General features: G+C 41.0%; 1 protein-coding gene across 1 annotated transcript; it reads left to right on the forward strand.

Annotated features, from left to right (window-relative positions):
- The first annotated feature begins 4,454 nt into the window (after positions 1 to 4,454).
- On the forward strand, positions 4,455 to 27,590 carry slc6a17 (solute carrier family 6 member 17). Its single transcript, XM_007570878.2, has 12 exons — positions 4,455 to 4,869; positions 10,739 to 11,160; positions 15,955 to 16,112; positions 17,234 to 17,360; positions 18,183 to 18,364; positions 18,982 to 19,092; positions 20,529 to 20,770; positions 20,857 to 21,049; positions 21,351 to 21,543; positions 21,629 to 21,788; positions 21,907 to 22,069; positions 22,839 to 27,590. Exons 2-12 carry the CDS (start codon positions 10,866 to 10,868, stop codon positions 23,199 to 23,201), a joined length of 2,187 nt encoding a protein of 728 aa, XP_007570940.1. The 5' UTR covers positions 4,455 to 4,869; positions 10,739 to 10,865; the 3' UTR covers positions 23,202 to 27,590.

Below are 27,590 nucleotides of genomic sequence, written 5' to 3' on the forward strand. Positions count from 1 at the left end.
ATGCACACAACAACAGCACATGTAAATAGTATATTTAAGAGAAAAACAGATTCATTGATGTGGTAATCCTGCTGACGTAATAAGTCCTCTGATCTATTTTCAGCCGCTACTTCCCACTCGTCCTCAAACACACTTAACCACACAGAGCAACGACTATAAAGAATAACGTGAAGCTTTGCCTTGGAGTTGAGTAAATACGGGGATATTGTCTCAGAACTACAATGGCTTAATTGAATTATAATAGCTAAGTTCAGTTTGTTCTTGTATCTCTTTTAAACAACCTTACTGCCAAGTTTAAAGAAAAATTTAATTGTCATTTTCTTCAGGCATTGACATCTTATTTCCTAATTCCCCTCATTGATTTTTGTGACTGCGCATTCATCAAAGGTGCCAATACTAATGGTTCTGCTCTCCTGGTCGTGACTTTTGTGTTTATTTCTTTATTTGAGGAAGCGGAGAGCAGCTTTAGCCACTGCTAATGAGGTTCTTGTCAGCTGCGCAGCCGGGACGGGCTATTAAAGGGAAATAGAGGAAGGAGAGGGATGGAATACAAATGATTTAGCTGTCCTTGAACATGAGAGTGAATACAGCATGCTTTGTTTTTTTTAAATAATTTGTATATTTCTACGGGTTTGAACTGAGTTGATAGTCACAGCGTTGTTGTCATTCAACAAAACGAATCCAGCAAACAGTGGTGGGACTTGCTAAAATCCCTCACCCGCCTCATTTGTCTGCCTTCTTCCAGCACCTGCCCTCACAGGCCCAGAGGGGAGTGGGCAAGGTGTCAGCACACTGATGGATTCTGGAGCAAGCCACTGGCAGGTGGCTAAAGGGGGAGCAGAGAGAATGAGTTGGACCATGAACAGCCGACGTGGCTCAGCTGCGCAGAAACACCCCCCGAGACGAGGAACAGGTTTTGCCCGTAGGTTTTCGTCAGCATGTTTAATTTGTGACCTGGCAACCTGCTTCTCCTGAGGCCTGGGGGGGTCGTGGCTGATACTTCGCAGATGGAGAGTGGAACATCCTGCAGTATCATTTGCTATATCCTCTTTCCTTAATTGAATTTAAGCTGAAGGATAACTTTCCATAAGGGTATGCAGCGTTTTCTTTGTGCAATCCCAATTTTAATGTCAGATATTCTTTCAAAGGAAATTTCATGACTGCATTCACATTATGTGATTCTGATGCTTTGTGAAGGGATTCACCTTTGGCTTTTTTGCATTTTGTCATGTTAGAACCGCAAAATTCATTGCATTCATCAGGATTTGATGATCAACACAAAGTAGTGTGTTCTTTGCTATTTGTTTTTTTTAAAATAAAATCTTAAAGGTGTGTATAGCCCTTTCAAATTTGCTCCATCAAATTCTGTTTGATCAATATTGCCTCCAGAGCTTACCGATTTATTGAATAATGTCCACCACCTAAGATGCTGTGTGGGGAAAATGCTTAAAAATTTATGTTCACAGGTGTTTCTCCACTGGCTTTACCTACTTTATAAAAGAAAAACGGGCAGAAATCTCGGCAAAGCTGGTAGAGACCCAGGCCAAAAGACTTTCATTATACCAAAAGGTGGGTCCACAAAGCACCGACTCACAGGCAGCTGAATACAAATACACATCACAATATTTCAGATTTTATTTTGTATTCAAAATGTGAAAACCGCAAAACATTTTCCTGTCACTTAACTCAAATAACAAGTTCAATTCAAAGGGTGTTATTGCTTTAGGGAGGTGTTGTACTGTTAAAAAAAACATTATTGAAAACTAATATGTAGAAATGTAATTTGTTTGTCCACTTTGACTAAAGTGACTTACTGTCACCTGATTGCCTAAGATAAAAATGCCTGTTTGAGTCTCAGACCTCAGATAAATATTTCCTCCTCCCTTAAATTTATGAAATAAAATTTTCCTTTCCTCTCAAAAACATGTCTCTATCCTACATGTGCGGTCCCAAACATGATGTCAAACAGACATTTAGAGGACAATACATGACTTGAATGTATCATGAACCTGGAGAAGACTGCAGATAAGCCTCTGTTTACAGGGAGGTTAGCTGTCCGACTTCACAGAACTAAGCCTCGATAAATGGCCCTTCAGAGAGCTGTAAATCACAGCCCGGTCTGATGCCTCATTAGCCCTCCATTCAGCGGTCTACTTTAACAGAGTGTGAAACATTAGGAATGCATCCAAGAACCTCGCCGCCTCTACTTCTTTAACCGCCCTGACAGCATTGTAAAAATAAAAATAAAATCACCTGGGTAAAGGAAGCAGCGTTTGAGATGAAAAATGTGCTGATGGGAAGTCGTGGGACAATCTTTCTGCTTCGTTTGCCAATTTCTCAAGAATAAAATGTGAAGTGCGAGTGCCTGTCTCAGTATTTCTGGGTTTTCACTTTAAGGATGAGGCCTGTGTGTTATCCATGAAGCTTTAAGGCGAGTAATCCTGCACCAGACTCCGGGCTTTGACAGGAGGCAGGGGACATCGGGTTGGCACTGCATAATTTTCAAGGTGTGATAACCATTGTGTTTGTGAGTCACCAAACACCAGGGGCTGCAAAACCACCAGCGGGTGAACCGACTGCATGCTGAGTTTGCTGAGGTGGACGGATGATGCTGCTGCACCGTTAAGTTCAGCGGCTCATTCACGACAGCGGAGACGAGCGGCGGTAAAAAGGTGCTCAAGAGGAGGAGGAAGGAAGAACAAGAAGAAGAAGAAGAAGAAGAGAGGGGTGGGGAATAAAAAGAGAGAAAAAGCTCAAAGAGTGAGTAACCATCATATGATCAGCTGGTTGCTATGGCAACTGATCCCAGTAGGCAGTCTGTGGAAAAGTGAGTCACATGAGCGAATTGAAGGAGACAGGAAGCACACCTCGCATGCACGCATGCATGCAGTGTTGCATGTGTGTGTGTGTGTGTGTGTGCGTGCGCATGTGTGTGTGTGTGTTTTGGAAGCACCTTGTGATGCATGCAAAGGTAACTCTGAGGTAGCTGAGCATAAAACATAAATAAATAAAATAATCTGACATGTCACCTGCACACTAAGCTTATAAAAAGATTAAATAAAGAAAACAATCACTCCTGTTTCAGCAGGTGTTAGGTTATCTCTCTTCTTCTCTACTCTTCATTGCAAACATTTGTGGCTTCGGCTCAAATATTAAACCCAGACCTTTTGCGTTTCAACACATTTTGCTTTTGTGACATTTTTGCACACTTTGCATTTTTATTAAGTAATCTAAGGTCAGTAATGTCTCAATAAATTGCCTCTTGTCCTCTAAAGGTGAAATGTAGGCATTGTTTTGCCCAAGACACATTTATTACTAATTCATTAGAAATTCTTCGTCCCTGTGGTACAAAATAGCTCAACTGCAGTCAGATGGGATGGAGAAAATGTGTGAACATCAATTTTGTGACGGATTGGAAGATCTTAACACATCAACATGCATTAAACCATTTTACGTAACGCTGGCTGGGTGTTTGACTCCTTGTCCTGCTGGTAGGATCTTCCACTACAGTCTCAGCATTTCTATCAGGTTTTCTTCCAGCTTTACCCTGTAATTAACTTTTCCCTGCCAAAAGAAAAACTGCCATTACCATACGTGTTTTTGTTGATGGTGTGTTCAGGCTGATGAGCCCTATTTCTGTCAAGGTCATTGATGACCAAATAAATAGTTCAAATTTGTTCTCATCTGACTAGAGGACCTTTTTCTATAGTTGCTGTGTCCGCTGTATGGCTTTTGACAAACTTAGGGATTTTTTTTCAGACCAACTTTCACCTCAGACGCCTTCAAAGATTAACATAGACACAGGCAGAGACTCCATTTTTTTAATTCGAGGATTTCTACAGACAATTAGTTGCACTGGATTTCCTTCAGAAATCAGCGTAAAAGGAATTGAATGCAAACTTTTGTAAGATTTCTTCTTTTTTTAATCTAGAAATCTGGAGTTATTTTCCTTTTTCATCACTCGGTGTTGATGTAGCACAAAAAAATCCAGTGGAGTTAGTTGTAATCGGTAAAGACTTTAGAAAGTGCAAGTGGTTGCAATGACTGTGAGAAGGTTGACTGACAGCACTGACAATGATCACCATGATGTGGGTAATTATATCTGAAAAAAATAAAATAAATAATGAAACAAGTCCTGCAGACATCTGTCTGATAAAATGAGGTAGGATGTGCAGAGCCAAGGGCACAACTGGTGTCAGAGAGAAAAATGACTTTGCCACATATTAGCTCTGCTTGAGAAACGACCATTAAGTTGTGCAACCACCCAGGTTCATTATATTGGAGTTTATCAAGCCTGCCATTTCATATGATGATCGTTCAGACATCATCATTTGAGCAGTTCTGAGGGAGAGAACTTTTTCACTGATTAAGCACCTGGTTGAAGACTATCGATCCTCTCATTATCCTAACATCCAGTGAACACTGCAGATGTGTTTTTTTTTTTGGATCAGTCTCTGACGTGCGCACGGGCGGATGAGTCAAACCTGCGTCAGACTTCGTCGTGACTTTCCATAGTAATGTTTTTTGTTTTTTTTTCCCGCCCCACAACACGGCTGAAACCACGTGGAAATCAGAGGCGAGAGTGAGAGAAAGTCATTTGGAGAGCATCATCCGGCAGGAGAAGTGAGACAAACGGAGGCGATCGGCCGGTTAATCGCAGTTTTAAGCGAGGGAACTTGTGGCTGGCGTTGAGCTCCTGCGTCAGACTTTACGCACCGTGCGCTGTGCGCGGCTGGAGGCTCTCTGTTGAGTTCGCATCTAGCAGCGCGTAGAGATGCTGCATGCAGAGACGGTGGCTGAATGAACGCAGCATACATTCACCCAGGATTTATGCAGCCACACCGGCCCGATCCGCAGACCGCAAAGAAGGTAGGACCTACCACATCGTTAGTGTGCTCCATTTTCTCCTCTTTCTGTTCAGCATTTAGTTTTTTGTGTGTGTTATTATAGTTTTTGCGAGGCTCTTTTGGTCATAAGACAGAGAGGAGTGGTAGCATTCAGCTCCTCACCTGACGAACAGCCTGGTTGGTTATTCGGCCCGCGACATTAACACTTGTGCTGATCAATCCTCCCTTTCCGACGCTCAGTTTTATGCTGACTTCCGTTTGCATCGCTGCTAGGGGCTTACTTTGACCTTGACGGAGGTTGTTATCCACGTACGGAATCTGTCCTCCAGCTCTCGCCTGACTGACGGCTGGATCTTCTCAGTCAGCTGTTGTTCCTGATCTAACATTCAGTTCAGCATCCAATCAAACAGAGTCTGATTTGCACTGACTCCATTTTCAGCCTGGAGTTGGTTCAAATCTAAAAAAGCCCAACAGATGACATGAGCCGTGCGTGATGGCTGCCTCCCTGACTGATACTGGCAAAAGATGCGACTGCAGATCCATCACCTACTCTCCGTCCCCCCTCCACACACTTCACTTTTGTCACATGCAGCTCCTTGTTATTTCCTTCGGGGGATGTATTATCATTGTCTGACCATTTGAGATAACGAGAGGAGGGAAAGAGGGAGAGAGAGACGTAGAGGAGCACTGATGCTGCGAAGATGGGATTTCAATTTTTCAGAAAGAGCCCATCGCTAGGCAACCACAGCAGATGCAAGTGGAGCAAAGCGTCATGAGGAACCTGTTTGGTTGCATCATCAGCTCCAGGGGGTCTGTGGAAACTCGGGGATGTAGCTGAAGGAAGATGCAGGTTTGGTACAATCCTCTCCACCCTCTGGATGAAACATTTTGGGGGGCTTGCAAAAGTGTTTATATCCAGTTGTTTAGTTATTTTTTAAAAATTTAATTTTGTCATGTTACCACTACAAATTCAATATGTTTTAGAGGAATTTCATGAGATAGACAAACAAAAAGTAGTGCATAATTATGAAGTGGAAGGAAAATGATAGTTTGCTCCCTTTTGTCAATCGTTTACCCACCTGTCTCTACAATTACAGATGTTATGGGGGCTATATTTCTAACAGCTTTGCTCATGTATACCTTGACCATTCTAACACATTAATATGTTTCGTGGTTCTGGTTGTATGTTTGGGTTTGTATTCCTGCTGGAAGCTGCAAGTTCTTTATAAGGATTACCCTGCATTTGCCCTCTGATCAGCTAAAGAGTGGCATCCCCTCAACATAATGTTGCCACCACCATGTGTCACCTTGGGGGTGGGGTGTTCAGGGTAATGTGTAGTCTTTAATTCAGGCTGTTGCCACATATAAGTTGTGTTTATATTGAGTTTAAGTTGCACAGTGGTACATAACGTCAATCTGAGGCATTTTATCGTCTTTAGTTGCACAATAACTTGTGAAATTGGAAACTTGTCATTGATTAAATTTGACCTTCTGTTTGCTTTCCTGTTCAGTTGTTCAACATAATTGAAAACTATTTTGGGAAACAATTAGAGCACATGTGTCAAACTGAAGGCCCGGGGGCCAAATCTGTCCCTCTGTAGCTTTTTATGTGGCCCTCTAGACTCAAACTCACATCAATAAGTAACTCCAGTTTTTCACAAATCCACAAAATTCACACAAAATCAACACATCCCACTTTCTTATTTTATTTTACTGCACATTTTTTTTCAAAATTGGTTAAAAACATTGGGTTTAATTGACTGCTGCCTCAGCCTTACTTGATGCTAAGTTATAGTCTGTGATTGAGACCACAAGTAATAAAAAGTCACATTCAACATCATACATTAATGCAAATATAGTAAGAATCCCTTGCAAATATTTCTAGTTGTGATTTTGATTCCAAAAACAATCACAAAATCCAGGAGGAACTGCTGTTTATTAATATTTTAACTGTTCAATGGGTTTTATCATTAAAATCATCATTCAGATGTTTGAAATGGGTCGAAATGAAAACGTGTTTGACACCTCCGAATTATAAATCATACCCAATCTCGACACTTTGGGTAGTTTGCCACTTTCCTGATTTTTCTATCTGTGTGAAAACAGTGCACAGATCAAATCTGAGCTTCTTTCTTCGCGCGGACCTTGTGGATGAATCAGTGTAGTAGTTGTGGGCTGCAGTCCTGGAATGTGCGTCGTGCGCCCTGCCTCAGAGCCATGTGTGTGTCGTGACTGCTGAGGAATGTGGATGTGTGAGCGACTCGTTCAGCCCCTCAGACGACCTCAAACATCAGGCTACCGTTCTTCAGGACCGACTGGAATCTGGGCTCAGATATCTGTCGGCTGCATGTGCTTTCAGATTAAGCTCCTTGTCTTCAGATCAAACACCTCTGACTTTTCTTCTCTGCCCTTGAGCTGCCGGAGCAAAAAGTCTGCCTCAGCTTTGACAGTCTGCTCATTCATTTCCTACCTGCACAGCTGCTGTTCTGGCATTTAACAAAAGTCACCTGTGTCAGTAATGTGTTAGACTTTCTTTAGCCAACCTTTAGTTAATTAGCACAAGAGCAGCTAACTTACGCCCTGTGCATTTCAAACACTTGTTTCAAATGTATAATGCTGCAGCTAAATATGTGCATTTAATATTATGGAGGTTGGGATTGGTTTTTGGGTTCTTTAGTGAGTTTTAACACAAGATGAGAGGAGACATTGGAACAAAAGCTCTGTTTGCAGAAATCCATAGTTCTTCTCCAACGATTTTGTCCCAGTCTTTATAAGATATATATTATTGTTTTTATTTCCCCAAGTTAGAATGGTACATTTTAACATTATTTAATTACAACACCATCAAAAACATATTTCACCAATTCAGTTTAAAAATTGAACCATTAATTTATAGAGAGATTGATTGTGTTTTGCTGCGATTACTTTTAAAGCATCAGCGCAGTCCTCACTTTGTTAATCTCCCTATATAATCTTTAATGACCTTCCTTTATCAGTCTTTCCTGATGCTTAAGGAGATCATTACTGTTTAAACTTTACCTTTAATAACATAAAGTTACCTAATTTTTAAAGTGCAATCAGTAATTCTTTTATAACAAATTTATATCAGTAATGATTTCTTGGCTAATGTCAAGTTGTCATAACAAAGACATTTTGAATAATGTCAACTTTGTATTAAAAGTGTCATAATTTACCAAATGACGCTTTATGACAACAGTCATAAATATTCATGAAGGCTTATTCATGTCCATGACAGGTGTTTATGACAGTGTCATGTCAGTCTTATTCAACCCCCTTCAAATAAAGTGTTACCAATTAATGTAATTTCACCTCTGCAAGGCTGAATTGTTCTCTGTTTACTGTAAGGTAAGAAAATATTACAATAAGACATTTGCACATTTTACCAGATACTTGTGGATCTGTTAGGCACACGATGTGTGGAAATTTTGTGGAAAATGATATAGAAAGTTATCAAATCAAATTTTTGTAATGCAAAAAGAGCAATAAGAAGTGTTCCCAATATCTTCAGTTTTAGTTTTATTTCCATGTAGCTTTATTTATGTTTAAGGGTGAAAACAAAAGCAAAAAAAAAAAATTGAAATATTTAAAAAGTTCATTCGAGGATTTTTGCCGTGATGAAGAAGCGAACATTTGTAAAGAAGAAAAACAAACTCCTGCCTGGGTGAGGTGTGAAATTTAAGTGTTGACAATTTGTTGTTTATTTGTTGAAATAATTATTGGAATTACTTTATTAAATGTGGGCTGTGCAAGTAGTCAAATGATTCTCACTTTTCCTTTTTCTATCTCTGCAAAATATAGAGTGATAAAAAAAAAACCATAAAGCAACAATGAATGAATGTAGGAACCATTGAAAACAGACGAGGTTTTGCTTGCTGGACAGACCAATGCTAAACCAGTAGGTTACTGGTTTAATCAGTTAATGGCCATTAAATCCTCGTAAATGTAGGACAATAAAACTAATCGATCACAGTTTCTCTTTTGTTAAGTAGTTAAGGTTCTATATGCCGTGGAAAACCCAACATGCTTTTCTCAACTAAAAAAGAAAAATTCACCATTACTTCAGAACGTCACATTGTTTCACACAGTAATAAAAAAACAAACAAACCCTGTTGACAACATGTAAAAGCTCCTGATAAGAAAAAAAAAAAGTCATTAACAGCTGATTAAAGCTCAGAGGGTTTAGTTTAGTTGTGCTGCGTTTTCCTGAGAGACACACAGACCATTCACTGCTGTTCACATGACTCAACTCTGGTATAATGGGCTTTACTGTGAAACGGATTGTAATTCAGTCTGGGAGATTCAACTGCTGTAATGAAGTGGATTACAGAACGGCCTCATGGCTCTCAAGTGCTGCTGTTTAAAAATACTTCAGGTTTTAAACAAAAACCTAACTGCTTTGTTGTTGATTTATAAAGTTTCAGTAAAAATCTATGTCTGCTTTTTCATTTCATTTCTGCTAGAGACATTTTTTCACATGCAACAAGATACTTTACATCTTTTATTTTAAGATTTTAAGTCATTAATCAGCTGGTGAATGTTTATGAGATGGATCCAATCACCAATTCATCAGAAAACTAGAGATCTGGTGAGGAAATGTTAGGAATAATCCTGGATTTTCAGACATATTTTATCTCCTGTGAAAGATATGAGCTTTATGTTAGCAGGTATTTTGCAATTGTTAACCATTTTCTGTGCCTTGTGTCATGTTACAAGTGTAGCAAATTGTCTTCAGATGTCAACGAAGACCACCTTTGTGTCACTGAGTCTCAGTGTGAGTCCAGCTGTTCGTTAGAGGAGATTGGTGAACAAACAGATTCATAGAGACAAGAAACGCAGCAGACAGGCCAGGAGAAGTTTAAATCAGGGTTTGGCTGTAGGACAATATTGTTCACCCCATCATCTGAAAATAAAAGAGTACAACAGACCTGAAAACCTACCAGAGATTAATCGCTCAGTCAGCAGGTCAACTGGTCAATAAACTCCACAATTTTGGTACTACATGGAAGAGAGGCGGTGAGAAAGCCATAGCTGAAAGAAAGTCATTAGAAATCTGATGTGCAGATTGCCACAAAGCATGCAGGGAAAACATGGACAAGAATGGACTCTGCTCAGATCCGACCAAGATGGGATGTTTTGGTCGTCATGCAAAAGGTTAAGTTGCAGAGACATCCTGAACGTGCTTTCTCCATGGCGAAACACAATGGTGTCAGTATGGTGCTGTGGGAACACTTTTCTCTAGCTGGGAGAAGGAAGTCAGACTTGGATGGAGCTCAATAAAAGGCAAAACTGTGAGGATTTGAGTTTTTTGTGTATTTATTTCTAGGTTTTTCTAAGTTTATTTAGTTCTGTTCCCCTGTGAGTCTGTGATGTCCTGTCTGCTCCTCAATTGTGTACCTAGTCCCCCTGATTACTCCCTGTGTATTTAAGCCCACCTGTTGTCTCTGTTCTTTGTCAGATCCTTGTGTGTTTGTGTGTCACCGTCAGTAGTCGTCACAGTAGAACTGATAAGTCCTGTGTCGACTCAGCTCTCGTTTTCAGTCTTGTCTTTTGAGTTGCTACTGGTATTTAGCTGTTGCTAAGCCTTCTGCCGTGCTGCCTGAACCGGACTGTTTTGAGTCACTTTCTTATTAAACTTTTCATCATCATCATCTCAAACTGGGTTCCTGCGTTCGTTCTCACCATCACAAAACCGCCACTTCATGTCAAAAACGTGGGAATTTTCTAAAACATTGAGCAAATGTCTCAATTGAGCTTAAAAGTTTGGTCATACCGGTTTACTTTAAAATTAACAATATAAGACTTAAACCTCTTAAAATACACTTTTTTTGCGTAAAATGTGACATTTTGTTCTATATGACGTCTCTTCACAGATTTAGGAAAAGCACAACTTTCTCATCCCGACACACACCAACTTGGCCGCTCTTCTGCCGGACATCCTCCTCTTCGCTCCCCGTCATCAGCCTCCCCTCTGAAGGAGCTCCGTCGTTCGCAGCAGCCATGCCAAAAAACACCAAGGTGACTCAGCGGGAGCACAGCAATGAGCCGGTCACAGAGTCTGTGGCTGACCTGCTGTCCCTGGAGCACCCCATGGATTATAAGAGCAGTCAGATGAGTATGGGTCTGAGTCCCGGGTCCACCGCCCCAGGAAGGTCTCTGCTCCCGGAGCAGGACGCCGAGGACGGCCGGCCGGCGTGGAACAACAAGCTGGAGTACATCCTCGCTCAGGTCGGCTTCTCGGTTGGCCTGGGAAACGTTTGGAGGTTTCCCTATCTGTGCCAGAAGAACGGTGGAGGTAAATGGATGACTGCATGTGTGAGAGTTTGTTGTCTGTTTTACATAAGCAAACTTTGCCAGTAGACTGTAGTTTTGTTCTTTCTGGTTCTGGTTCTAAGCGAGATCCAACAATAGACAGCTCTCTAACTCACTGGTTAATTGCCAGCCTATGTCTCCGGGTTAATTCCTCAAAGTGCTGCATCTTTGCCCTGAAACTGTTTGTTCTGTTATGATTTGGTTTAACACGCTCACATATTCATGACAAGCAGTAAATCCAATGATCTGCTGATTTGCTTTACAAGGCAATTCGCAGCAGATCATAGAGGCATTCAAATAACTACAGGGAATGTAACTACTGTTAACAAACTGCCTGTTTACACACAAAAAGAAGTCATCATTAAGAAACCCAGGCATAAAAAAGACATCTTGGTATGAGATGAACTGAAACAGGATAATTATACACTGTAGGTTTCTATCATCTTGTTTTACACAAAACCAGGGCAGGAAACATCTTCCTGTCTAGTCTGGAAATCTTTTTATTCATCCACACAGATGAAAATGTGATCTGTTTTACCTCTGGATGACCTTGGATGACAAAATTATTGTGCCTAATATTTGAAATATATTTAATATGTAATAATATATTTTATTTATATATATATATATATATATATATATATATATATATAAAAAATTCCCTTCTCACCCTCCGCGGGTGGTCTCTTTCATCCTCTGAGCTCGGGTCCTCTACCAGAGGCCTGGGAGCTTCAGGGTCCCCCCCAGTATCTTGGCTGTGCCTAGAACTGCACATTTCTGGACTGAGATGTCTGATGTTGTTCCTGGGATCTGTTTGAGCCACTGCTCCAGTTTGGGGGTGACTGCCCCGAGGGCCCCGATGACCACAGGCACCACTGTGGTCTTCACCTTCCAGGCCTTCTCCAGTTCCTCTCTGAGGCCCTGGTATTTCTCCAGTTTCTCATGCTCCTTTTTCCTGATGTTGTGGTCACTTGGTATTGCTACATCCACCACAACGGCTTTCCTCTGTTCTTTATCCACCACCACAATGTCCGGTTGGTTCGCCATTACCATATTTTATATATATATAAAAAAAATTTTTTTCAGCAGATGGGCTTGAATTCTTCTTTTTGTGGCTGATGAAACTGAACCAAAAATGTGTTTAATCACAATTAATTCATGATTTAGAGGCGCCGTTTTTGTTAGGATGTCACCATACATAAGCAAACCTGGTGATTATCAAAATGAATGTCTTTGAAAGAAACCGAAGAAACTGGATCTTCAACTGGAGTTATTTCTGTTATAGTAATGAGTATTAAAATAGTTAATAATATCCAATAACATTTTATGTGTACCTGGAAAAACCTGCATGTGTTAGCCTCTTATAGCTCTTACAAATCACTCATTATCAAAAAAAAAATTGACCTTTATTGACAAAAGAAATGATAAAAATAAACAATTGTCAAAGTGAAAATTCATTTCTACAAAATAATAACTAAATAAAAATGCTTGGATGTAAATAACTTATCAAATATGAAAAGAGTGTCAAATCCATCAAAAACATGAAATGGAAGATATCTATATGAGCTTAATGATGACCGGTGAATTTTAAAAGAAGTCTAATCAGCTAAAAATCGATCAAAAATCAATTTTATTGCATTTCTTTCTGTGCATGGCGTCTGTGGAGCTTTGAAGTCGTGCAGTTGTTAAAACTGACTGGGTTGAAGGTTGTAATTTTACAGTATTCACAACTTTACAATTAAACATATTTACGTTTGAAGCCTCCACTTGGAGATCGATGCGTTTGCTGCAGATCGCATAGCGTGATGCTGGTTTAGTTTCCCACAGAAGCAGACTTCCCAGTCCCTCAGTTCAGGTGTCCAGTTGGTAGTTTGCTTAAGACTGAGGCCTGGAAGAGACTGAATGAATTCGCTTTAATGCGATTCAAATAGAATTTGCTCCAAAGTCGACAGGAACCCTTTTGGCTGTTTGTGTGTTTGAAATCACACCTGACACACAGAGAGCAAACCTCTCTTACCAAGTCAGAGCTGCAGGCTCTGCAGCATTTGTCTGAATTAGTCAACATGCACCCTCAGCAGCGGTGGGATTAGGCGTTCAGTCATCACTGAGGAGAGGAAGCAGAGAGATTTTAGCTGAAAAAGCCTCAGTCTGTTATTGTTCCTAAAGCTCTCAGCATCTTGTGTTTGGCAGCTTGATTTACTATTATTATAATGAAATGAGAAGGTGGATGATGACTAAGAAGGAAGTTCAAGAATAAATACGAATGCTCCAGGCTTTTAGACATTGTTGATCTCCTGTGTGGGTTGTGAAGGGTTTGCATGAAATGTGTTTCAGAGCCTAATGTGTGCAGATTTGAGCCGTTGAATGTATTTCTGTGCAGATTTAAGCGTAACCCAATCTAAAGGATGAATCAGTTGATGGAGCTTTATTGTCCTCCTTGGTTGGATAAAGAAAACACTTTGTGCTGTTTGGCGATTCTCTGATCCCTGTTTGTAGTCGACGCTCAATTTAACTTTATGGCAGAAATTAATATTAGTATATATATTAAGTACTTTTAAAAGTACTTTACCATTCAGCAAGGCAGCTTATTTTCACCAAAAATATGTCAAATATGTTAAAACTTGATTTGTAATAGAACATTGTTTTTGCGGATGCTCCTCTGTGCGTCATTTTTATATTTTAATTAAATACAGTATTTCTGTATTTACTGTATTAAATACAGTAAATACAGTATTTTAATTAAATACAGTATAAATGATGTGGCAAAATAACACTTTCCTGCAAAGAAAATCATAAGAAACCAACCAAGCAAACTAATCTTACAACAAAGACTACTGATTTATGGAAGTTTTGGACATTTCATGTCATTTTCCATTTTTATCTGATCCATTTTGTGGGTTTTTAGATTTGATTGATTCCCTGCGGCTGTTATTTTGACTCTGTCTCTGTTATGGCTGCCAGGATGACGTTGCAAGAAAACTGTCTGTGCAAGCAGCAGGCAATAATGTGTCATCTCACCCTGTCTTATCTTAAACTAGGATATGTAGTAGTTCATCAGCGGCAGACAAAATGGTTTCCTTACAGGGATGAAATGCAAAGAGGTTTTGATGAAATGTTAACAGATGGAAAAAGGTCAGTTTTACCCAGATCTCTGTTTCGATTTGGCTCCTCTGCTGGTGTTATTTCTCCTGATAGTTGAGCTTTAATACATTTTAATGGAAACAACAGGGGATCAAATCTCACAGAAAATCTGATAAAACTGCATGTTTTTCTAAAGGCTTTATATTTCACTCTATTTCCATTTCTTGTGATCCCGATCCTTGGTTGGACCAGGCAACTCTTAAAACACGAGTCTAACTCTGACCAATCCAAAGCAAGATTTTGAGTTTTTCATCCCTCTGTAACCTCACGTCAGTGTTCTGATTCTACACCTGGGATTTATGTTACATTAGGCTCTTTGTGTTTGTGTTGAGTTATTTTCTTTTCAGATAATGTTCTCCGTGTCAGTTTTCTGTCACTTCAGCCCTGGTTCATGTTCTCTCACAGCTGTTACGCATCAGCACAATTACTCACACATTTCACTCCACTAATCCTCCTCCTCTGTGTTTAAACCCCTCCATTTAGTCAGTCATTGTCAGATTCTCCTCCTCTCCGTACTTCGCCAGTAAAATATCGCACTTCAGCTGCATTGAGTTGTGCCAGACCACAAAGTATGACACTGCGAGCAACTTTTAGCAGGTGGATTTCTATGGTAACGTGTAAAACCAGTAACCAGTAAGATTAACCCACGTTTTGCTTACTTTTGTATTTTGATGTCACACAGTGCCTGCAAACTCTCCAGACGTTTCAGTGTCATAGATGCTAAAAATGAACTTAAGTAGCAGAAATGAGTCCATTCATTGGACGAAGCATATAATGGGCATTCAGAGCACAGATTTACTTTGAATGTCAGTAATAATGCAGCCGAAACGTAATTAGTCTTTACGGTATTGCGCTGAGAATATTGTGCAGCTTTGAAGTGAAGAAAATGAAGCCTTTGATTGCTTAAATTTGTGCAAATCGAAGTCAAAAATATTCAGTAGTGGAATAAAAAGTTGCCTGAAAGGAGATCAAAACAGCAAAACTCTATTTTTATGTGTTCAACCAATATCTAGCATTAGTATCTTACCTGAAGTGATTTAATTTATATATGGATTTGACACTAATAAGTTATTTCAGTAAGAAGATCTTTGTAGTTTATCTTTTCAATGACACATATTAACTTGCATCTGTCCAGTAGAGATATGGAAAAAGAGTCTGTATTAAAGATGCGGCTGTCATGCCACGTTTCATTGTTTGGTTTGGTTCCTGCTCTCTCTCCATCAGGCTGATCCTGTTGTTAGAATCAGGTAAAACATGAATGAAGTCCTTCTCACTGTGAACCACGTCTCTGGCTTCAGATGCTTCTGTCGCCATGGCTCCTCTTCATTTCTTGACGAAAGCAGGACTGGATGTGACTTGCTGTCTGCGGTGGCCGTCTGTGCTTTCCTTTTGGTTTGTTTTTTTCCCCTTCTGTGAAAAAGAGGGTCATGGTGAAATGTTGAGAGGAGGCTGAACTGAAAGAGGACAGGAGAGAAGCAAATATTAGAGCAAATAAAAGGGAGAGGAGAGACGAGACATTGTTTCCTCTGCTGCTTTTAGAAGAGGCTTCATATTTCACCACATTGGAACCTTGATATAAATAAATCTGAACAAACTGCTTCTGTCATGCTTCCTCCCCCCGTCCGCTCTCTGTCAGGTGCGTACCTAGTGCCCTACTTCATCCTCCTCCTCCTCATCGGCATCCCCTTGTTTTTCCTGGAGTTGGCAGTCGGTCAGCGGATCAGGCGCGGCAGCATCGGGGTGTGGAACTACGTTTACCCTCAGCTGGGGGGCATCGGCGTTTCCAGCCTCATGGTGAGTTTATCGTGTCAGTTCACGTTAACCCAGGTTGGATCGGACCGGGGCGTTCTGCTGCAGGCAAAAGAAAAGGAGTATAAATGAACATTATTACAAAATAATGAAATCAAATTTTTTTCACAACATAAAACCTTTGAAAACAAAACTCACGGTGGCTGATATTCGCAGACCCATTCAGTGAATCAGAATATTAAAAACCCGTTTATTTCAGCAACTTTGTCACTCAGTGAAACCCGATCTATAGAGGTTAATTACTCACAGATGGATGTTTGAAAGCCTTTGTTTCTGTTAAAACTAAAAATGTTCCACTTACATTTAAAATGAGAATATTGCATCAAACTAATAAAAATACAAAAATGTGGGTTTAGTGACAATTATATTCAATTATATTTATTTATTTTTGTGAGGCAGGAAAACCGAGGCAGTACATTTACACCAGAGATATGTTTTCCCCCAAAACCTACTTGAGTAAATACTACTTACATTAGTCTGTATTCTTTTTTTTATGGATGTGAATATTTAAATTTAATCAGCAAAATAAATTTTACGGCCCTATTAATGATCACCTAAAAATCCTCGTATTATAAAGACATCCCACTTCTTTCTTGTTTAAACAACAGAGAGTCATCAATTCTGCTGTACAACATTTCCCTCTGAGCCATATGACCTCTAGTTGCTTTAAGAAAACCTCCACATCTGATCTGTGCCTCGGTCTGTCCTCCTCATCATCAGGAGTACTGACCCATCGTGTCCACATCACATTATCACCAGCAGCTTAAAACAACCTGTCGGCACCCGAGTCGCTCCGTCAGCGGCTCCTCTCTGCGTGCCAGTCATCCCGACACAAATTTCATCAGCCTAATGCGAACGAGGGGACGCGGAGCCGTGGCAGCCGAGGGCAGCGAGGCGTGTGGCAGCTCAGATGTGGCAGAGGGAGCTCCAGCGTCTATAAATACCGCCTCTTTGAGGACCACAGCCTTGGCGGAGAGAGCAAACAGCTCAATAATTCATACGCGTCTCAAGCTGCTCTGTGCTGCTGTGTGTGTGCCTCTGTGCCCTGCCTCACCTCGACACGCTGTGTGCCGTTAAACGAACGAGCCTTTCTGTTGTCTCTGCAGGTCTGCGGCTTTGTTGGCCTCTATTACAATGTCATTATCGGCTGGAGCATCTTCTACTTCTTCCAGTCGTTTCAGTATCCGCTGCCATGGGCCGAATGCCCCATCAGGAAGAACGGAACCCAAGCCAGTGAGTTTGTCAATGCAAAATCCAAACGCCCACCTCACCGTGAGAGGCTCTCAGCAAAAGCAGAGGGAAAAGAAACAGAAATGGGTGCTTGAGAGCTTTTTCTTATTTTGCAGTTAGACTCAGCAGATACAGAGAGAGAGAGACAGACCTACCATTGCTGTGCTTAAAGCTGCAGAACATTTTTGCATTGTAGCAGCCTCCACAGGAGAGAGTCGTCTGAGCTGTTGCAGTGGCTGAGGCCGCTCTGCAGGTCACCGTTCGGACAGCTCTGTTGTGAAGGCTCGTTAGCCGGTTTGACCCGGCTGATTGGGTCCGCACTGCCACCAGCTGGTGGCAGCAGCTGATGCCAAGACTCCTTATTCACACTGTGAAACTCAGCGTCAGCTCTGAATCTAATTTAGAATCGGAATTAGATTGCTCTCGCAAAAATTATTCATAATCCTTAAATCTTTCACAGTCTGCCATGTTAAGGACAGGGAAATTCAATGTATTTTTTGGGGATCTTATGCAACAAACCAGCACAAACTACACATAAGGGGGTGATATGCAAGGAAAATGATTAAATTGTTACTTACTCTCCTAATATCTGAAACGTCATGCATTTGTATTTTGGTTTTTTACTCTGATACTCCCTAATTAAACCTCTGTCCAGCTGCCTTAAGGAGTCACCTAACAAAGAGCATCATGAAGAAACTGTTCTGGTCTGACGAAGCCAACGTTGACCTCGTCTGAACTGAGCTGAATAGTTTAGGTTAGGATGTTAAACTGGCCCAGTTGACGTCCAGAGGTCAATCTGTCTCCTTTTCCTTGCTGCTGATCTAGTTGTGGAGCCAGAATGTGAGAAGAGCTCAGCCACCACCTACTTCTGGTACCGCCAGACTCTGAACATCACCAGCACCATCGACGAAACCGGCGGCCTGAACTGGAAGATGACCCTGTCCCTGCTGGTGGCTTGGATCTTGGTCTGCCTGGCCGTCATCAAGGGCATCCAGTCGTCTGGGAAGGTGGGCAGCTCTTCTGGCTGAACCTGCAGCCTGCACACACCCATTCTCTCATTTCATTTATTTCTTCACACACCGAGATAACAAATCCTTTCAGCCAGAGCTCTCCGTTTGGGTTTTTAATCACTGATTTATCCATATCCATGAGGGCTTTTCTGACTTTGCTTGCCGGGCAAAGGTAAAATACTAAGCCTCTCATCCACACGCATCTATTTTTGGACCTCATCTAGATTATGGAAGCCAGGGACATGCAACATTGATAAGCTTAAGCCGAACCAAGGAACAACCGATTCAGCTGTGTAGTCGGTAGCTTCGACACGCTCTGCTCTGGAGCCAAATTATGAGTCATGCAGCATATCACTGAGCTATATCCAGTTCGGGTCTGACACATTTCTTTAGCCGGCCCTGCATCAGATGGCTGAACTCCATCTGATGCAGGGGGAAGGAGTTCAGCCTCATGGGCTCATCTCACAGATTTGGTTCAAAGCAAACACAGAGCAGCTCTGGGAGCGCGCGTGGAAGTGGATTTGATTGCACTTCTCCTTCTACGTGTGAGGTCTCAGAAAAGCGTGTCCATGGCAACAGTGTGTGATGCGGCTGACTTTCTCTCCGTCTTTTAGGTGATGTACTTCAGCTCGCTCTTCCCGTACGTGGTGCTCTTCTGCTTCCTGGTGCGAGGCTTGATGCTGAAGGGCTCGGTAGACGGCATCGCTCACATGTTCACTCCCAAGGTGAGAGAGAATAGGCGATCATTGTCCACACCAAAGCAGCATTACATTAATTACACTCGTTGTCAAAGTAGTAAAAAATAAATAAATAAATAAAAAATTTTTAAAAATCACAGAATTTTGCTGCTTGCTGTGAAAGAAAAAGTATAAACCCTCTCCTCTCAAAGCTGAGTGTACGGTTTACGTCAGCGTCTCTCATAGTTCAAGCACCACTCATTAAGATCCAATTTCATGAAAATGTCAATAATACTCAGGAAGGTGAGAAGGAGCAGCGGCCCCCTCTAGTGGTGAGGAACAGAAAACACAGTTTAAAGAATGCAGCTAAATTAGTTTAATAAGGACATTTTTAAAGAGATTTTGCAGCAATGACGATCTGACTGTGGAAGTTTAAGATCAAATATGTTTTTTGTGTATTTACAGGGTTTTTTTTTGTATGTGTTTGTGCCTTAAAATTTTTTGGGTTTTTGTAAACACAATGACAAGGTTCAAACTAATTCCACATTTCAGCAAAATTTCTAACCACGGAGTTAAAATCCAAATATAAAAATGTGTAAAGGAAACTATTCTAAGTCACACAAACATGTAATTTGTCAAGGTACGAAATCAGAATGAAATGGAAATGATTTATTTGCATGCAGATGAACCATATGGAGGTACTCCAGCTACACTCCCTTTAGATCTGAGAAAAATTATCATCACCTGCAGCTGCCTGGTCACTTTCCTGATTTTACTTCAATCGAGAGAGATTGATTTAATCGGACTGAAAGCACACTCAAACCTTCTTGGGTGCAAAACACAGCAATAGATGCATTTGATTTACTGTAAATGCAGTGACCTCTTTATGGGTTGGAACAGTGAAAATTAAGTTACGTTATGCTCAAATCAGATCTTTAGGCAAATTTATTCACTTATTTCTAATGCATAAGATTTGGTCTCTTGATATTTCTTTAATGCATTCTGCAGGTTAAAACTAGTTATAGTTAATGTGGTAATAACAAGAGAAATCATTAAAGTAACTATAATGTAAAATTCAATATAAAAAGTTTCAGAAGATTCATTTGTATTCACGTATCTGCATGAATGTCATATTAGTTTGGGTCTTTTCAGTTTGAAATGTGGACACAGCCACCCTTCAGGGATTTAAAAATTGAGAATTGTAATTGGTTTCACCAATCCCCACACAAGCAAAATTAAAGATTCAACCTTAAATAAATCTACAAACACCTCACCTGTTTTTTTAGTCAAATGAATCTGAGTGATCTGCAGAGAAAATGCATATTTTTTTCTTAACTTACTGGTAAAAGAACAGTTAAATACATTGACACAAGCCCAGGATTCATACAGAACTCAAAATCCACAGTGAGCTTCTGTCCAGAGCTGTATTTATGTCACGGTGAGTGAACATGGTCTTTAATCTTGTCACTTCCTCTTCTCGCTAGCTGGAGAAGATGTTGGAGCCGCAGGTGTGGAGGGAAGCAGCGACGCAGGTCTTCTTCGCCCTCGGCCTGGGCTTCGGAGGCGTCATCGCGTTCTCCAGCTACAACAAGAGGGACAACAACTGCCACTTCGACGCAGCTCTGGTTTCCGTCATCAACTTTGTCACGTCCATCTTGGCCACTTTGGTGGTGTTTGCTGTGCTGGGTTTCAAAGCCAACGTCATGAACGAGAAGTGTGTTGTCGAGTGAGTACGTCTTATAGAGTCACTCTTCAGGAGACGATTTAATTTTTTAGTCACCATTAACACATCTATCTTTACCTCCTCTCCAGGAACGCAGAGAAGATTCTGGGCTACCTGAACACAGGTGTGCTGAGTAGGGAGCTGATTCCTTCTCACATCAACTTTTCCCACCTGACAGCTCAGGATTACTCAGAGATGTACGGAGTCATCAAGACGGTGAAGGAGGACAGCTTTGGCCAGCTGGGTCTGGACCCCTGCATCCTGGAGGACGAACTCAATAAGGTCACACCAAAAACAATTTAGCTTCAAAGCATACGAGTAGATAAATTAAAAAAAATGGGTAAAGGAAAAACGACTGTAAAAGCAACAATACCTTTTTGAACGTATTTTCTTTTCATTGCTTCCAGTTTTTTGGTCTGTTTTTAAGGACGTTTAAATTCACAGTTACTTTACACACAGTGAATGTTTCCAGTTACGATATCATTAATGAACCGGTGGCTGAGACCTTTTCTTGGTTTTTTTCAGCAGCTCAGTTGTTATTTTTGAAAGCTGTGACCATCTCCAGCATCTTCCTCCCTTCCAGGCGGTTCAGGGGACCGGCCTGGCCTTCATCGCCTTCACCGAGGCCATGACACATTTCCCCGCCAGCCCCTTCTGGTCTGTCATGTTCTTCTTCATGCTGATCAACTTGGGTCTGGGAAGCATGATCGGAACCATGACCGGCATCACCACGCCCATACTGGACGCCTTCAAGATCCGGAAGGAGATCCTGTGCGGTGAGTCCTCATTCTGGCTTTCCAGAATCGGAGAGTGGGATCGGATTTTAACGGCGTGTTTCTGTCCTGTTTGTGTCCACTTTAGTGGTTTGCTGCATAATAGCCTTCCTGCTGGGCTTGCTGTTCGTGCAGCGTTCAGGGAACTACTTTGTCACCATGTTTGATGACTACTCCGCTGGTTTGCCTCTCACTGTGGTCGTGATCCTGGAGAACATCTCTGTAGCCTGGATATACGGCACTAAGAGGTACCGTGGCAAGAAGCCGCTGCTTAACTGTGTGCGTTGTGAGAAAATAAGTGACTGCAAGTGGACATTTTCCCCAAAATCTAATTGTCGTGTTTTGATTCTTGTTTTGAACTTTTAGATTCATGCAGGATCTGGAGGATATGCTGGGTTTCAGACCGTACACCTTCTACTACTACATGTGGAGATACGTGTCCCCCACCATCCTGGTGGTGCTCATTGCTGCAACCGTCATAGAGATGTCTGTCAGTCCTGCAGGATACAACGCATGGGTGGAGGAAGAGGTCAGATCCTCCGGCCTGCCACTTTTTATTACACAGAATATAGGTGAACGACAGGGAAAGTAAAAAATATATTATTAAATTGGTTTGAATTAATTTGGATGTGTTCCAATATAAAATTTTCTTGTTGTCAATATTTTTGCTACCATCTTCTTGGTATTCATTCCAAAGATGCGTAAACGTGCTTAGAAACTTCAAACCTTCTCATGCATGAACAGTCGACTTACGTAGATCCACTAACCTATTTGTTCGCCTTTATTTTATTGCATTTAGTTCTTAAGAGATATAAAAACAGTCGCTGTAACTCAATCACTCCTACAGTCAGAGGGAAAAACATTAAGTTCAGGATCTGTTTAATGGAAATGGTCGGCTGTGAATGTATTTTACTATAATTATCATCAAGTTGGACCATCTTTAACTGCATCTAAAACAATTGAATTAATTTAATTTCATTTTTCTATATTATTGTTGTAAATGTTTGTTAAATTTAGCTGATAGAGGGCATAAGTTAGCAACACGGTAAAGGAAGTAAAATATTTTCCAAAGTTGACAGCTGGTTAAAGAAGTGTAGCTAAGAGTTGCATCTTGGAGCCAAGATGGTTCCTTAATATTAATGAATTAAGGCTTTTGTCCACATGTTTACCAGGGGTTCCAGTAATTGTACTTGGCTACCTTTGTGGGTTTTCTTGAAACATAATTTTCATAAACTTGCATGGATTTTAACCCAAAATCTGTTTTTATCTGATTTTACCATTTCTTTTTTTACCTTTAGGGCTCAGAGCGTTTCCACAGCTACCCTCCATGGGCTCTAGCCATGGCCTACGCCCTCATCGTGGTCGCCATGCTGCCTCTGCCCATTGTCTTCATCGCCCGCCACTTCAACTTGGTCTCCGACGGCTCCAACAAGCTGTCGGTCTCCTACCGTAAGGGCATGATGAAGGATATCTCCAACCTGGAGGAGCAGGACGAGCAACGCTTCATCCTGGGCAAGAACCCCAGCGAGGCGCCCTCCCCCATGCCAGCCCACCGCGCTTATCTTGGGCCCGGTGGCACCCAAGAGATGACCAACACCAACTACGGCACCAGCACCAAGACTGGATACCAGAACATTGGCTCGCCCGAGTCTGAGCTATGATCTAATGAGCTCCAACGTCCTCCCACTTACAAATGAAGCCCTCTCAACTAGAGGAGAGGGAGATGGAGAAGGTGGAGAAAATTCAGTTGCAGCATTCCTCACACCTTAACCTCCAGAGAAAGAAAAATAGAGAAGCACACAGAAAACGGCTCGTGATATGGCAGTCAGAAAACCAAGTCTGCTCTTTTGCTCAGTGAACAATGCCATGACAACACTTCTCAGTGTGGAAGTTGTTACTGTGGGAAGAAGGTTAGCATAAACCCGCCCCTGACAGTTTTTAAAAAAATTCTGGCAAAGTGGGCCGCGACAAGAGACACAGAAAGGTGCGGCCGAGTGTGGCCATGAGCAGAGGGGGTTAGTCGTGGTCAGGACAAAAGAAGCACTATTGTTAACTTATAAACTTTGTCACTATGTTTAGTGACTTTCCAGACACCTGTAGCAACTTTTTATCAAAAGACCAAAAGACCGTTCTGCAGTACACCGTCACCAGTAGTCAGAGCAGAGGAGACCCAGTCCACCCCGTGTCTTCATCGCAAATAAATCACACAATCGCAAATCTGAGTAACTCTATCGATCAAAGCTTGCCACGCTATTCCAACTCCTAACTCACCACCAGGTGGGGCTGTGTGTCCAAGTGAGATGGTTTTATACCCAAACATTGTGTGATGAAAAGCCATACTGCTTTAAACAAAGAGGAGTATTCAACTGCTTAAGCGCTGTTTGACCAAAAGGGGCCAGCACTGAGGTGGCTTTAGGTAAAATAACACAGAACTGAAATAATATGCACAAAAATGTCACATTTGCACAGAAACATAAAGCTGGAATCCTAAATGATCTACTTAGACAGTTTATCAGCAAAAAAATGAGTTACAATTTAAGTATCAGTGAGGTGTTAAAAATAAAGAGGAGAAACACAAATTTAAGCTGAATTTAAAAATAATTTTACAGCTTTCTATCTAGAAGACGTGGAAAGCTTTACAGCTTACTGCAATGGTTCTCTGTTTCAACCTTTTGATATCTGTCTGTCCTGTAAAATGCCACATGTGGAAAAACTGACAGCTTGGAAATTTAAGAGTCAAGAGTTTAAATTCCCTAGAACGTCCACAAGAGGAAGACTGTTTTTCTTATGCTAGCACCACTACTTGCTAATATCTTGTGCTTGAACAGAAATGGGAATTGGCTAAAATCTGAGCGGAAAAAGCCACAAAATTCAGATGGGTGCATCTCTATACAAACTCTCTCTGAGGTTAAGCAGCGGGCAATGCTACAATGCTTTGAATGGTACAGAACTCAAAATGCTTTCAGGAACCAGTTTGTGCTTCTGCTGGTTCACTGGAGAAGATTGTTGCTATGGGAATAGGATTGAAGGAGACTTAGAAAAAAATACACCATCCTTCATCTGATAAGTATCAGAAAACTTTTCATGTGGAAACAAAAGTGGTCAAACATTCATCCGTCACAATATGTAGTGCGAGATTCTGGTAGTGTTACAAGCACATTATAGTTTGGAGTTTTTTGTCCCTATCACGCATCAGCAATAATATCAGCGCTCATTGAATCACAAATCTCCTTCTATCTCTATTTCCCCCTCTAATGTACATTCGAACACTGTATATATATGTTGTGCAATAGTCGGAGACCCCACCATGCGTACACGCTGCAATAGAGAAGAAAGAGGGGTTACCTCAGCCCCTCGTCATTTCTACAAGCACAGAACCACAGACACCTGCCATGTTTAGAGCATCTCTGAGCCTTAACACTTGTCTTTTCAACAACGTTCCTCCTCGTTGAGCGTGGCGTGACTTTTAACGAACGGTTTAGGATTGCGGATGAGCCTCTGCTTTAAGGAAGCAGACAGGGACGGGAGCTCGGAGTACATATAGGTTTGTATGTCTGTGTGCTGTCTGCATTAGAGCTGAATTAGAGCTCCTGGCATACCTGCCTGTTTAAAAATAGAGCAGCGTTACTCAGGAAGCCGTGGCAACATGCACCATAGAAACCGATTCTGATCCGATGTGGAGGAGGAGCGGTGGCGCAGACACCTTGCTTTGTCTGCTCCACCTGCACATCCACCCGTGCCCTACATACAGTCCTCACCAGTGTTGTTTCAACGCACCGAATACATGTGGTTCACTGCCATGCTTCTTGTTTACCAGTCACAATTCCATCTCTGCGAGGATGAGATTTGGATTTAAGTCTTGTACATTCCTCTTATTGTGGCAACATAATTCAATAAGCACTAGAAGTTACACTTTCTTTGCTATCCAAAGTGTGAAAACAAAGCCTTTTTTTAAATCATTTTTGATGTATAATCTTGAAAGACAGTGGAAATGTAATGTGACATTGTTTTAGATAAGTGGTAGTACCTGGATTTGGCCACTGGATGTCACTGCTGGCCAGCAGAGAAACCAGTGGTGTTATTTTGTCTGTGGCCCCTCCCTGTGAAAGCACCAGTACCTGAGACTGCCCCCACAAAGGGAGTGAGGCAGAATCAGTGACATTTGTTTGGTGTCTGAGCAGCATCTGTGTCGTCTGCCTTATGCTTTTTGTCGTTTGATCACTGCTGTTTTCTTTGTTTGCAGAAATGTTTTGTCTCGTTCACATGAGCACTTTAATTAGATTCAGACCCTGGAGTTGTTTGTTAAGCACAAATTTGAGAATATACTTATATATGTATTTACTTATTTATTTTGGGAATATATTAATAAAAAACAAAAACAAAAAAAAGCAGGGAGTGAATGTCAAGAACAAGCACAGGAAACAAGTGGTGAAAATCTTAGAATTTTGAATTTTATTGATTTTTAGTGAAACCTGCTTTTGCAAGATAATCATCTAGAATTAATATATGTTATATACTCGTGTAATGACTTTGATTCCTTTACCATTTTGACACAATAAGCTCTAGTTTTTGTTGTATTTAAGCCAAAATATGGAGTTTTTGCAGAATAATTGTAATATCTGCAACATTTCCATGGATTCCAAGCCACTTATCCTGCTACAACACAATGAAATGCTAAAGTTTCTCAAAGGACTCCCCTAACACTTTCTTTATCTTTATCTATCAGGATAAATAACAATACCCTTTTATCACATATGAATGGAGCTGTTCAATTTACTTGTGGTTCTTTTTCTAACAATTTCAGACAACTTGCAAGGCACACCTTTTTGAAATGGCACCTGCAACAAAGGCACATATCTGAAAGTGCAGCTTTAGCTTGAGGTCAAAGCACATTTTAGGACAGCACAGAACCGTGGGCCTCCAGGACTTACTATTATGTCACGATGAGTGAAATTTTAAGTTGCATTTCTGACCCTGCAGTCAGAGGATGTTGACTGGTGAACGGACATTTTGATTGTCTGCTTTAAATCCAGCATCCTGCAAAACACTGAGAGCACAGCTTCACAATAAAACGCACTGCCATCAATAAAAGTAGCAAAACTGCCCTCTAAACACTAATATTGAACAGAGCACAGTCCCAGCTACCCGCCACTCATGATGGTGTTATGATCAATGATCTATGTAGATTTTGCCTTAAACATATACAAAGATGTCTAAGGCAGAAAAAGCTGTTATCTGTGGTTAATAATGAATAGGACCGAAAGCAAAGACTCCAGGGTCTCCTTGTCTTGTCCACATGTCCGCTGCAACTTCTGGAGTTCATCAACAAGAAGCTGACAAAGACATAGTACCAATAAATCTATTTAAATGTGCAAATAGTCTTTATGTGACCAAATATAGTTATATTTATAGTATTTAAGATGATGTATTTAACCTGTACATATTGATGTACATTCTGATAAATTCACACTGAGTATCTATGGTGAGAGTGACAGGGTGTATACTTGAGCTGTAAATACTTGTATATTCTCAGATATTTTTTGGATTTTTTTGTACTGTCGGTACTTACATTGGTGTCTGTTGGTTTCAGGTGTTTATGTGTGTGGTTGTTGTTGATAATAAAAAAACGAGTGCCTGTCTTGTGTGTGTGTGTGTGTGTGTGTGTGTTTATGTGCGAGAGTGAGCAACAGGGAGCGTCAGTGTGTGTGTGTGTGTGTGTGTGTGTGAAGTGAAAATATGTGTTGGTTTTTGGTGTTTTTCGCTCTGTGTTTTTCTCCTCCTTCAGTGTTGTGTGCTGCTTATCTAAAACCAGTACATGAAATCTAATGTCGTTGCGGTGGAGCGGGACCACTGACGTTTAAGCAATCTCTTCTCTGTGTTTTTCACTCAAACTGTGACAAAGTCCAGCGCAAAACTGGGAACGTAATCAGAAAGACATGTATGACTGTAACAATAAGACAGGAACTTTAACTAATTTGGTGGATAGAGTGATATACAGTGTAAAAACACTGTGGAGTGAAGAGGAAATTAAAACAACCACTTTTATTCAA

Source organism: Poecilia formosa, unplaced genomic scaffold (assembly GCF_000485575.1).
Source record: "Poecilia formosa unplaced genomic scaffold, Poecilia_formosa-5.1.2 Scaffold270, whole genome shotgun sequence".
NCBI lineage: Eukaryota > Metazoa > Chordata > Actinopteri > Cyprinodontiformes > Poeciliidae > Poecilia > Poecilia formosa.

Bases quoted from the DNA above. Each gene is read 5' to 3' on its own strand.
- slc6a17 (XM_007570878.2), top strand. From the start codon at position 10,866: ATGCCAAAAAACACCAAGGTGACTCAGCGGGAGCACAGCAATGAGCCG. The intron at 21,050-21,350 runs GTCACACCAAAA...CCTCCCTTCCAG, and splicing joins TGGAGGACGAACTCAATAAG to GCGGTTCAGGGGACCGGCCT. The intron at 22,070-22,838 runs GTCAGATCCTCC...TTTTACCTTTAG, and splicing joins ACGCATGGGTGGAGGAAGAG to GGCTCAGAGCGTTTCCACAG.